The following is a 13518-nucleotide window of genomic DNA, read 5'->3' on the forward strand; positions in this document are numbered from 1 at the left end:
CACGGGGTTAATGGGGTGACGGAGGAGAAGATGACCCTCCTTTATGCCTTTTTTCATTCCTCCGTACAGTCGACTTGTGATGTGCGACTTCTTCCACTGCAGCAGAACATGAATCAGACTCCCTGTCCTTATATCAAAGCTCTGTCCTCTCACTACAGTGCATTGTGTTCAGGGAGGGTGTTTCCTTTGCAGCTAAGGTGTGGGCATATCTGAGGTGCAGAGGCAGATGCTTTTGTCTGTTCCATTTCTTGGGAATTAGAGGGTTTTCTTTTTTTTTTTTATAGCTGCAGAAAGGAGGCGAGTAGGAGAGAAAGTGCTTTCATGCTCTGAAGGCAGTCATCTGGCGTAACTGACAGCCAGCAAGAGGAGAGAGGAGAGTTTCACCTCCATCACGGGGGGGGGGAGAAAGTGAGTCAAAAGGAGGGAGAGATTCCTCTGCTCATCATTTCCAGAGGGCGTCGACCCACACAGAGGCGGAACAGATGCAACTAAGCACTTTGAATGAATGAATTTCGAAATCAAACGGGAATAAACGGGAGAGGGCCGGCGAGGCAAACACCCCCAGCCCCTGCTGTCGCCATGCAAAAGGAAATTGAAGCTCATTTTGGAGGAAAAGCCGGTTACTGTCGTGCTGAGGGATTGTCTGCAGATTTCCTAAAGGAGTCAGTGCAGCTGAGAGTCTGAGATCGAAGGCGTGTTTGTTTGCCTCTTGTTCTGTGAGTAATGACACCAGTTGTTGGAAAAAGGGATCATCGATGAACGAGGGTCATTTCTGTTACGATCTGAGAATTTCCTCGACTCAATCGATGGCAATGTCATTTCAAAATCATTTCCTGTCCGTCCGCACGCTGATGAACAAAGCGACAGATTTGAATGAGGGAACTGCAGGAACCTCAGGCTTCTTATTTTCTTCCTGTGAACGACCACTTGATTGTTTTGTGTTGTCGTTATGGAGGAGAAATGTATTTTTGTGTTCTCTGTCACAACTCAATCGATTGTCGTCTGGACTAAACAGACGTTACCTCAATAAAACCTTTCTTCATTGATTTCTGTAGCATATTTCTGGTATCTGAAGATTTTTTAAATATGACTCATCTGCTGCAGAAAAGAACTTTCTCTCTGCCTCTCGTGCATATCTCGCAGTCACTCTTCTGTTTGTGTGAATTAATAAGATGATAAAATACTTAAAGCACCACTATGTAACTCCAACTAAACAACAGCGCCCCCTGCAGCCATGCCAGGATGTTTGATTCGGTTGATATTACCCATGATCCCCGGCTTCTTGAACCTAAACTAAGTGTTTTTAACGGGCCGGGCCTGATTCTCACGGTCGAAGATGTGACTCTCAGTCAGTTTCTCTCACAGGAGATGGAACCCACTCACCAGAGTTACATAGAACAGACGCTCAAGGATTGAAAGAGGAAACATTCTCCGTGTTCACACCCACTCAACCATCAAACTCATTTTAATCAAGCAGCTTTTCTTAAGGTTAAAATATTGTATTTCTTTAAAGCAGAGTTAAGATTAAAGATAATTTAACAAAGAAATCTCAGATGGAGCTGCAGGCTTGGCCTCGTTCCCTCACACGGCCATGTGCCACGATACAGGTGTCCAATAACGTCCTATTAAGTATTTTTTAATATACCCGAATGTATCTACAGTGAACAACAGCTGCTAAGCAAAGCGGAAATTGAAAGCTCTGCTCATCAGTCAATATTTCTGCCATACGGCGTATCATATGGCGCTATCAAATAATTCCTTATATGAAATCTGTATTCAGAGGGTTGTATCTCATTTCCTCACATTTACAGCAACATTAAAATCCCTCATGAGAGACACGAGGGATATAATGTGATATAAATATTACAGTTGAACAATTGCGCTCAAATTATCGTCATTCTTTTCCATTTTCCTCATTCATGGAGGATATTTATTCTTCTTCTCACCAGCCTCTTTCCTCTGGATCATGTTTTTGATTAAAGAGCCCCCACACTGGGTCTGCACTTCACCGCAGCACCGGCTTCAAACGAGTTCCCGAGCCCCACAGCCCTCTACGACTGTGTTACTGATCGACTGACCCTCGCTGTCCTGCCTCATCCATCTGTCACTTTGCACCGACTGTCCCCTGAGAAGCCTGACCAGGACAAATCACTGAACAAAATATGGTGTCCCGCAACCACAAAGGGAGAAAAATGAGAATCGGTCAGGTGCTCCCCGCCTTGTCACAGCAGGAGAAAGCAGAGCGCTGAAATAAGATCTCCTCTTGCAAATGAAGTGTAAAAAGGATGCTTTGCTGGAGCTGCTTTGTGACAAAGGTCAATCGAAACATCTTCAATCAGCGACGAGACAAAGAAGGAAACGTTGTGTGGCACGAGATATGACTGCAGAAGAAGAATCCACATAAATGGAGTTCGCTTTTCTGTTTCTTTCAACAGTTGATTTAGTAGAAGTGACGTCATTTACACAGAATATAGAACAAACTGTTACTGTTGCACAAGGAATCATTCCTTTGTCTTCCCTATAAAATCTATTTTAAATAAAGAAACAATTCAACCAGGGGACGGTTGTGAAATAGAATCTGTGGAGAAAACGTGGATGAGATTAATTTTATTTGTTGTCTCCCAGGTGACGGAGACCCGCACAGGTCCTCTCGGATGCAGTAACTATGACAACCTTGACTCCGTCAGCTCCGTGCTGGTTCAGAGTCCTGAAAATAAAGTCCAGCTGCAAGGTTTGTACAACTCCTTCTCCTTCTGTTGTGATTCTCATATGTATTCACACATGGGATCAACATCGGTGACATGACGATGATGTTACTAAACGCAGCTTTGTTCGACAGGCTTGCAGATGATCCTTCCGGACTACTTGAGGGAAAGTTTCGTGCAGGCTGCTCTCAGCTACATAGCCTGCAATGGAGAAGGCGGATTTGTGTGCAAGGACAACGACTGCTGGTGCAGCTGTGACCCCAAGTTCCCAGAATGCAACTGCCCCTACATGGACATCCAGGCCATGGAGGAGAGTCTGGAGAGGATCACAGAGACGTGGGGGATTCTCTATAAAGAGTTTGAGGAATCGGGTAGGAAGAAGTGCTTCCTTAGCTCATACTAAATCCAGAAAAATCTAAATATAGAGCATAAATCATACATAAGAGAGGGAGAGAGGATGAATTCAAGTGTTTTATCTCCACCGTTAAATCTGAGGAGGAGGAGGTGGATCCTATATGCATGTTTCTCCCTAATCTATGATTTATAGGTGAACTATAATAGGTGGTTGTCAGCCCTGGGTTCTGGCACAACATCTGAAAATAGCAAATTAAAAGGCGACAGAACGGGATTAAAAATTTCAACAGCTTCCAGCTCAGGTAGTTTACAATATGTCTGCAGCAGATTAATCAGCAATAAAACCCATTTATTGGTGGTCCAGCTTTTAACATCACCAAGGAGGCAGAGTTTGAATGGAAGCTCTTAGCATAATGTTTGGTTGTCATTGCTGCACTCGGTCACCCTGCTTTGCTTCTTATTACTCAGGTGAAATATTAACGGGCGCATCTTTTTTTCCTCAATTCGTCAGATTTGGCTGAAATATCCCAGAGTGGAATTGCTCTCAATATTTCCATCGCTGGGTGTGAAATGAGAGCAAGCTTGTGCTCACAATGCTGCTATCTGCAATTCCATAGACGTGTCCTTCCACTGATTTCTACATTTGCTGCTTTATCAGCAGAAGAATAGGACAACAACAAGCTAAATGAATCCAAATCAAATGCATTAATTATACAAAACAAAACCTAAAAACAACGAGGGATAAAATAATACAACACCATTTTATATTAACGGCAAAGTGAAGACTGTGCAAGAAACATCATAATTGCTAAAGACATTCTACAAACATTTAGTATGAATGATGAGAAAATAGAGAATAGAATTGTGGAAGGACAAGAATAAAGATCAGTGAATAAAGGTGGTTCGTCTTTAAGGAGATAATAATGTTCAAGGCAGTCGATTCTTTATTTCAATCAGAAGAGACTTATTATTAAGAAGCAAATAAGGACGAGTAAATGAAGTAGGAGCATCTCATGAATGGCTTCTGATTGGAAGGGAGGTGACCCTGAGTTGAAGTGATGTAGCAGTGGAGGTGAGTCAGCTATCGACGGCTGAACGACACAGGACAGAGGGAACATTTTGAACCTTACAGGTGATTGGCTCAAGTTGAGAGCGTCAGGTTGTGATTGGATGAAAAGAGATAAAGTTTTTCCAACCGAACCCTCCAAAGGCAGGAATAGGAATTACAGTAATATATATATTATAAAAGAAGCATTTGCAGTAATAAAACTAACAGTGATGCAATATTAAGCATTTAAAACCTGACGATGATGAGTCAGTAAATGTTTATGATACCTTGGTGAAGCTCATTCTCACGGCGCCGGTGTTTTTCAAGATGAAACCACAGTTCCCATAAAACATTTGGCTTCCTGCAGCAAAAATAGACCCTCTCTCATCTTCTACTTTCTTAAGTGACATTCTCGTACCCTTTGATTTCCTTTTTGCTTTGCTGAATATGATCAAATTGCTAGAAGTGATCTTTAAAATTGCACCTGCCAGATGCCGTGTCCCAGTTCAGCTCCTACAAAGTCCACATTTCCAGCCCAAATAAAACCGTCTGCCAAGGTCTTCAATTTCAAAGGCTCCTTCGAGCGAAAGCGAGGCAGCCTCCTGTGTCCTCTGCTGCATCCTCTGGTGTCTATAACACAATCCAGTGTGCAGCTATCAATTGTTTAATGGAGCTTTGAAATGATCCTTGTCAAGGTATCCGGTTTTGGGTGGTCATCATTGATTGGTAAATATGTGACAAGATCAAGACCCATGAAAAAGCTCCTGCAGGATGTGAACGTTTAGGACTGGAAAATCAAAGTTAGGCACATTTATTAGTAACATGGTAAACTTGGCCATTATTAGACCTGTTCTTCAATATAATACCTCTCAGTTTGTTCCAAATCACGTATTATAAAGTATTTATAGATATTTAAAAACAAGGTTACAACCCAGTTTAGATTTTCGTTTGGTCAAAATATATAAAAAGCTAATTTTTCATTATTTTGAGATGAATTATTGTGAGCAGGTTGAATGGATGAAAGGTTCTGTGTTGTATCTATAGTGAGATTTAGATATCTTATATTAATATTTACATATCTTCATTTTATAATAAAGCAGGTCTGGGTGATATATTTAAATACTGTGAAAATATCAAAGCCTAAATTAGCATTAGCCTTTTTTCAGGTACTTCCTGTGATTTCAGCTCATTCTCCAGCTCGGCCCGACCTGACCCACCATCCAACTTTAGAATATTTGAGTTTACCTTCTTTTTCATCTTTTAATCTCTTTAAATTATTTTCAACCAATCTTTGGATTACTTCTATCTTGCTGTTTCTGTTCTTCCATTTTTATCAGTCCTGTTGTTTTATGAGTAACACTTGGACTGAGGAACAGCTGTTATTACGGCTGTGTGGACTGCAAAACTCGCTTACTCACAGTTAAGGGATGAAATCTACCGCCCGGAGTCAGAGCTCAAAAGAGAGGAGGATAAGCTGCTGCTGCCCAGGCAAAGCATATTTCCAGCATAATTTCCCCATATACTCCACAGTCATGCCACGGCCGGTCTCTCGTCTGCAGTCCCAAAACAATCCCATTCAAAACGCCACATGGTCTGGTGGTGACAGAACACTAGCCTTCACCACATTTGACTCAGCGGCTCAATCCCCCTCCTCGATGTCCCTAATGTACTTTCTGCAACCATGCACGCTCCCCTCGCTGGCCTCAAAGCACACGGGCACTGTACCGGTCCGTGCAGAGGTTAGATAGCAGACGAGGAGAGTGGGCTGCAGGCTCTTCTGCATTGGAACTGCACGCAGCACCAATGTGGACGATCACCTCAATGCCGACAGATGTTCCAGGGGTTTGCAACAGAATCAGACCAGAGGCTCCAGTGCATATGTCTAAATTTGATTGTTTGTTTTGGTGATTTCAGTTCTTGCTATTTTACTTTTACTAAGCTACAGTTGGAGGCTCCAATTCACCACCTGTGGTTGTAAACCAGCATCATAAAACCACATTTGTCATTGGTAATAGTTGATGCTAAAAATCCTCCTTGGAATAAATGTGCTATTGTCACATTGGCCTTAAATTTCTGTTATCCGTCTTTTTGTCGTCACAGATGAATTCAAGGCGTTCTATGCAAGGCTGCCCCAGAACTATTTCCTCAACGAGTCGAGCATCCAGCATCTGTGGTCCCTGGACAGTTTGTTCCAGTGGCGATACGAGCAGCTGGAGAACAGCATGCGGGTCCTCTCCAGACGAGCGCAGAGGGTGATCTTCAAGCTCTTCAGTCTCAGTAAAAGATGTCACAAACAGCCACAAGTTCGATTACCAAGAGACCGGTAAGCGCAAACCCCCCGAAACCTACATTTCAATTATCCACATCTGAATCTTATCTACTTTTTATATGTGTTCATATTCGAAGGAAACTTTCCAGGGTAATTAAGACATCTCATTTTCTTTTAGTAAATTCCCTCATTCCTGCAGGAGAAGCAAAGTTCTGGGATTTTTCGCCCATTGCTACTCTACTTCGAGTCATAGCCTGCAGTTCTCTCAGACTAATCCAGGGACGTAGGTGGAGGTAAACAAGCTGTTGGGTTATTGCAACGTGTACACAGGAGAAATGCCACCGCAACAATGGCAGTGTTTGCAAAAGGATTTCACATTTAATCTCTTTTGTACAGCTTTCACCACAGAATGTGTTCATCCTGCTAAAAGCTGGAATGCAGTCATCACAATGTCAGTAAAACAAGTGAGACGTCTGCTTTTACACAAACACATTTAGAATAAACTCTTGTCTTTGTCTTTGCTGCTATAAAAGTAATCTTCAAAAGAAATCCACATTAAATCTTTACACAAAATCATGAAAACCTAATTTCATTTAAATGGGCTTCATCTCCATGACATCCTCTCAAATCCCTCTGAAAACAGAGTTTTCCGCATCGGTTTGATGGCTTCAAAGGAAGAAACTCCCCTTTAATGGTGGTTTTGGTATATTATTCATAAACTTCAAAATCAGACTTTTTTAAAAATCTTTTGAGCTTTGCTCTCAAAATGGTCCACCATCGGTATTTTTCTTTTTAAACGTTATTTCTTTGAGTATCTTCATATCACTAAAGTCTTTACAGCTTGAGCTAAAAGGTTGTGAATGTCAGTTAACCGTGATAAATTATAAAAGTAATGACATTTTGTTACGCAACGTCTCCACGTTTCTTTTATAGAGTTTTGCTAAACGTATAAAACAAATTCATCCAACATATTTCTGACTTTAGAAACAAAAATATTCTTAACACTCTTATATGTTATTTCACTCATATATTTTTTAGTTTTTGACACATACCAATTTTGTCCTGTTCCTGCTGTTATCAACACACTTCTCACTACACGTAATGAAATGTAATGAGGTCATTATCAGCGTACAGTGTGAATGGTTTAATTGTTGTTTTTTATTTGATTGGATCTTGCGTCATAGTCCTTTAACCTCTCGATGGATTTGGGTTTAACTTGGTCTCAAATCAACAAATCACCAGAAAAACAAAAACAGAAAAGGAGTCTGCCTCCATCTGTCAAACAGTACGACCGCTGACGGTGATGAATCCAACCATCACTGTCAGTCACAGCGCGTTAAGTTTGACGGAGCCACCGCAGTAATGGCAGTGACGCCACAGAGCACAACACATAAATCAACCGGCAGATGAATCTATACAGTGGACTCCGTTCAATGTCCAGTCCCTCTCTCTGTTCCTCTGTCTCAGTTCACCTCTTCCTTTAACTCTTCACGCAAAAACACACATTAATCACTGATCTGCGCGGCTGATCTTCCCGCCCTCATGCGTGGAGAAGGAATGGGATCGTCATCATCCCCGACCGTGGAGTGTTTATCTATTTTTATTACCGCAGCATTAACTGTGAAGCTTTTCATTCTTTTCTGTCTTCATAGAAATCTCTGAGTGAGAACGGCAGATTTGTTCGTTCGTCTAAGGGAGAAGTGGAAACACTGAACCCCCCCCCCCACCTCTCCTAGGCATCCTTTTCATCCATGCTGACAATTATGAGGGAATAAGACAGTGGAGTTAGCAGGCAGCTTGGATTTTATTAGGCCTGTAATGATAAAACATACACAGCACACTTGGCAAAATCCTCCACATTGTCATTTAAGAGGGGTTTTCACTTCCTCTGCTTTAATTCGATAACAAAACACCTCTTCTTAATCATACTCTTCTTCTTAAAAAAAGGGAATCAGGTTTATTTTTAACTTCACAGAAAGATGGTGAGTGGTGCACAGACCGCTCATCTTTGTCTGACGACTGAGACAGTGCAATTAAGACGTAACCCTAAAAATGTTAGATAGGTTTGTAATGAACTTGTCAAGGCATCCAGACCAATTTCATCTTTACAGCCTCGCACTGTTTCAGTCACATTAACTCCAGCTAGGCAAAGGAATGGCCAGAGGGGGAGATAGTATATATATATATATATATATATATATATATGTGGCCTTTTCTCCCTTTACACTCTTCATATTTTTTCTTTACTACTTGATTGGTTATAAATATTTTATAACAATATTATATATTTTCATATGGACAGTATGTCTGAGAGAACATAGGGGTTAAAGGACCATCGTGTAGAATGTAGTGCCATCTAGAGGTGAGGTTACATATTGCAATACCTCTCCCTTTCCCAAGGTGTAAGAGAAGGTACTGAGGCCTTCATGTAAAATAAAGAAGCAGAAATCTTCTCTTCTTTCATTGGCTACTGTAGAAATGGTGCGAGTTGTACAATTAGCTTATAACATTAGTGTCTAGTGTTTGTATACCAATGTAATTATACTATTTTATTACAGGTAGAGGCTCCTAAATCCTGCACACTGGTCTTTTAACAAGAGAAGTTCTTGAAATAAGCATTACTTTGCTTCTTTAAGTAAAGTCTTCACTGCAATTATGAGTGAAAGTATAAAGTATTGCAATGTGGTTTGATGTAATATTTCTCAATTAGTGTATTTCCTCGTCCATATGCACAATCAGAAAAACAAAAAAATAAATAAATGGTGTAAAGAGTGCAAGACCAAAGCAGGAAATGTGCAAACAAAATTAGATTAGAGGTCTTACTCTTGGCCAACAGTATTTGGGCGTTACTGTATTTATACTTTTCCCAGTTTGGAGTCAAAGAAGTTGACTGACCTGAAAATCATCCCTGACGACAGCCTTGGGATAAAGTGGAACTACGACTGATCACCGAATCTGGGTTTCACCTCATTAATGCACGTGCAGCTGCATGGGAGCTAATCTCTTCAGCTAAGTTTCAAAATCTAGTGGAAGGTGTCAGAGGAACGCCGGCTGCTGTAGTGGCAGATTTGTGCCAATGGATTGAGAGTGGCATGCTAAGAAAAAATCACAAGTGTAATGTGAGGGTGTTTTTTCTTCACTTCAGTCAAAACCTTATAAGTTGTACTCGGCGCTGGTCTTGTGTCAGGGAATCCGATGTGGGTTTAATCTTAAATTCCACAAATCTTCAGCCCGTCAAACTTCCAGGGTTCAACTATATTTTCCTTCCAAACAGAGTTTCTTGCTCCTTCAACGCTGGAGTTAGACGGCCCTGTGATTTACAGCGCTGGTTTGGTAGCAGACTTGCGGGGAGCAGAAAGACTGTTCATAATCACACCGGGGAACTAACAGCACAACTGCAGGCTTGTCTTGGCGACCGCTTTGCCCTGCTGTCGCTGTCGGAGGTGAATTGCTGTGCCCACAGGTAGCGGGGTGATGGAAAGGAAGTGCCATTTTCGGTTCACTTCCCATGACTGCTTTTTCCATTAGAAGGTTTTGATATTCAAATCAGTGATTTTCTGAACTCAGAGTCGATTCCCACAAGCGAGTAACAATGAGATGGGGACACAGAGGAAGGATGCCCCGAATGTAATCCCCCTAACATTTTCAGATTAGCATAAAGTTTACCACAATACACCTCCATCAAAGAAAAAGCTTCTTCTTTTTTTTCTGAAAGGGAAGCCAGCGGTATGCACTGTGCATTTCTTCTCCTCAGCAAGCAAAGAGGATAAGAGGCATAAAGGGATCACAGTCAAGAAAGTGCCACAGACGGGAATCAAACTCCAGCTCACAAGGGGGAATTATACAGTATGCATGTCTGAGAGCAAGTTGCCCAGCAGCTGCAGTGCACTTCTAATATTAATGTCGCAGACTGATCAAAGACAACTTTCTCTCTGCATCCCGTCTCTGGCTTCCTCTTCCTTGTCAAACACCAATGTTTGTGCCTATATCATCTGCATGTTTATCCTACACTCATCATCAGGCACTTGAAGGCAACACCAGCACAGGAAATACTCAGCAAGTATCTCAGGCAAACCTCACTTGATAATGTGAACGTATTCCTGCAAACAAATAATCCTAAAGAAAGAAAAGTTCCAATGAATTATTCTCGACAACAATCTCAAGGTTATTTTCCTGATGGATAATTTACTTGGTTAAAAACCGTCAAATATTCAAACATTTAAAGTTTGAGCTTGAATGTTGGCCTTTTTTTTTCATGAGCAAGCTGTCTCCAGGTTCCCTGGACCGAATAAAGTTGCTTCTTATTAAATGAGTTAAAACCATAAGTCCTGTCCAATAACCTCTCTCCCTCTCTCTGCTTGTCTTTCTCTCCATCTTCTGTTTATCTCTCTTCCCTGGTTCAGACCTCAGTCCTACTGGCTCAGTCATTTCCAGTCTCTCCTGTATTGCTCAGAGAGTAACCAGCTTGGTGCATTCTCCGAGGAGCTCCACAGCTGCAGTTGCAGATACGAACACAGCCCGTGTCAGCTGCCTCCGCCCTGCACTGTTGGGGAAGGCTCGGCGTGTGCAACGTGTGCAACAGACAACCACACCCGCTGCGGGAGCTGCAACCTTGGCTTTGGCTTGACGCAGGGGGTCTGCAGGCCGATGGTGGCGGACTCCACGGAGAACTACCTGGGATTCGAGACCGACCTCCAGGACTTGGAGCTGGGCTACCTCCTGCAGAGAGCTGACCGCAGGCTAGAGGTATTTTTCTTTTAGCCTTTGTTTAATCATGTCAGGAGCTGAGCTGTCTTTCACAGCAGTAGCCCGGGGTGCATACGTTTACTCATGGGAGCCACTCAGCATTACAAAGTCTTGCCCTTCTGGCTACTGAGCAACTTTATACTTTCCCCCAGTTTTTTTCCTGTGTTGTACAGTGTTTTAGATGTTCTGTACATTTGCAGGGTTAGAAAAGCAGAATATTATAAAAAATACAATTCAGACTTTGGCGTGATTTAAACTGTACGTGATATATGGTGGTGTGCCTTTTCAAGCAGACATCCAACGATGCTTGAGACAACAAAACCAGATTTAATTTCAGAACAACGTAATACGAGTTATTATGAATCAAAATAGTTGAGCTTGATAGATCATTCTTGATATTAGAGAGAACTGCTGCTTGATGCATCTTGTGGCCTTCATTAGTGTAAAGAGTTTCTATAAATAAACTAGAGGGGAACACGATGAGCGCAACCTTTAACCAAGGCTAACTCGTCCTGATCTCGAAATGTTAAAGAAATTGAAAAAGAATCCTGGATCAGCCACTTTTATTGAATCTGCTCCAGAAGTTAATGGGTTCCTCCTCCTGTCCGCTCTCTGTCAGGTCCACGCCATCTTCATCAGCAATGACATGCGACTCAACAGCTGGTTCGACCCATCGTGGAGGAAGAGGATGTTGCTGACACTGAAGAGCAACAAGTATAAGTCCAACATGGTCCACATGCTGCTGGGAGTATCCCTCCAGATCTGCCTTACTAAGAACAGCACCCTGGAGCCTGTCCTGACTCTCTACATCAACCCCTTTGGAGGGAGCCACTCAGAGAGCTGGTACATCCCTGTCAACGAGAACAGTTTCCCTGACTGGCAGGCCAAGAAGCTGGACCTACCCTTCGAGTGCTATAACTGGACATTGACATTGGGCAACAAATGGAAGACGTTCTTTGAAACCATTCACATCTACCTTCGGAGCAGGATAAAGACTCAAGACGGAGTGAATGATAGCGTTTACTACGAGCCTATGGAAATGACGGATCCTGCTCGGAACCTGGGCTACATGAAAATCAACAGCATCCAGGTCTTTGGCTACAGCATGCACTTTGACCCAGAAGCGATCCGTGACCTGATTCTCCAGCTGGACTACCCGTACACGCAGGGCTCCCAGGACACAGCCATGCTTCAGCTCCTGGAGATACGAGACAGGGTGAACCGCCTGTCGCCTCCGGGTCAACAGAGGTTGGACCTGTTTGCTTGTCTGCTCCGGCACCGACTCAAACTGACTCCCAGCGAGGTGGTGCGCATCCATACCTCCTTACAGGCCTTCAGCTCACGTCTGCCCAATTCTATGGATTACGAGACCACCAAGCTGTGCAGTTAACAGCTACTGGAAGGGATATCTGGACTGTCGATGGCTCGAAGAGAACGAAGGGACATGCGAATTGTGCCCATGGTGGTTTAGAGTTGTTCTCTGTCTCTGTGGATTACCAAACGGTTTGGTTAATCGGGAGGGGACCGGCTGTGGACAGCTGACGAATGTACTTATCTGGGTTGTTTTTGGTTTTTGTTTTGTGGCAACTAACTTCAGTGCTATATTATATTAAAATGAGGTGGATCGGCAAGACAATGCGCAAAACTGTTTCTCAAGAACAAACTCTAACCAGTTCAACAGTAGAATTTCAGATACCACCGCATAAAGTTGAACCATCCTGTTTCAATATGATTCTGCTCATTTATACTGTAAGTACCAATGCCAAACAGAAATCAATGGACATTTTATGGTTAAAAAAAATATGGTACAGTATGTTTGTTTGTAATTTTTATATGTTTCTTTGCTTCGGTGACAGTGCACTTTCCATGAAGACCAGAATAAAGTGGTGTCAGTAAAGATTTTGTAGATAAATTGATATTAAAACATGATGTTATAACAGAGCCCAGCTGTTGCAATATTTTTCATGGTACTTAATTGGATTTCCTCTCATTTTAAAAACCATCCTTAAAAAGAAATTGGAGTTGAGGAAAATTAAATCGTTCCAAGTGATTATAAACAGTTTTGCTCCAAGGTTTTTCTGCGATTACGTCCGTGTGTCGCAGCATCTTCTGATCACTTCACATAACCAAAGTTAATAAACTCAGGTTTATTTCTCAAAAGCAGAATGAGACCAACATTCAAAATGTTGAAAAAAACTTACATCCCAAACAAAAAGTGCCAAAAGTGTTTTCAGACATCAGACTATAAACTGACTCATCTTGGTCGGGTCTCTTTAGAAACATAGACAGACCCAAACAATTCAGTACATCTTAGTAAGTTGAATGGTTCTAATACAGAACTATTTGTTGTCTCTCGTCAGGAACAACCATTAGCCCTTCTCAAGGCCAAACACTTT

At 42.1% G+C, this 13518-nt stretch overlaps 1 protein-coding gene across 2 annotated transcripts in view; it reads left to right on the forward strand.

The window, feature by feature from the left end:
* Positions 1 to 13063, forward strand: part of brinp3a.2 (bone morphogenetic protein/retinoic acid inducible neural-specific 3a, tandem duplicate 2) — a 44097-nt gene extending 31034 nt beyond the window's left edge. For both annotated transcript variants that reach the window (XM_020102547.2, XM_069520908.1), the window contains exons 5-9: positions 2626 to 2731; positions 2840 to 3076; positions 6208 to 6430; positions 10780 to 11122; positions 11742 to 13063. In XM_020102547.2, coding sequence (XP_019958106.2) covers positions 2626 to 2731; positions 2840 to 3076; positions 6208 to 6430; positions 10780 to 11122; positions 11742 to 12512 — 1680 coding nt within the window. In that variant the 3' untranslated portion in view covers positions 12513 to 13063. The remainder of the gene's footprint in view (positions 1 to 2625; positions 2732 to 2839; positions 3077 to 6207; positions 6431 to 10779; positions 11123 to 11741) is intronic.
* The last annotated feature ends 455 nt before the right edge of the window (positions 13064 to 13518 follow it).

This window comes from Paralichthys olivaceus, chromosome 3, assembly GCF_024713975.1.
Source record: "Paralichthys olivaceus isolate ysfri-2021 chromosome 3, ASM2471397v2, whole genome shotgun sequence".
NCBI lineage: Eukaryota > Metazoa > Chordata > Actinopteri > Pleuronectiformes > Paralichthyidae > Paralichthys > Paralichthys olivaceus.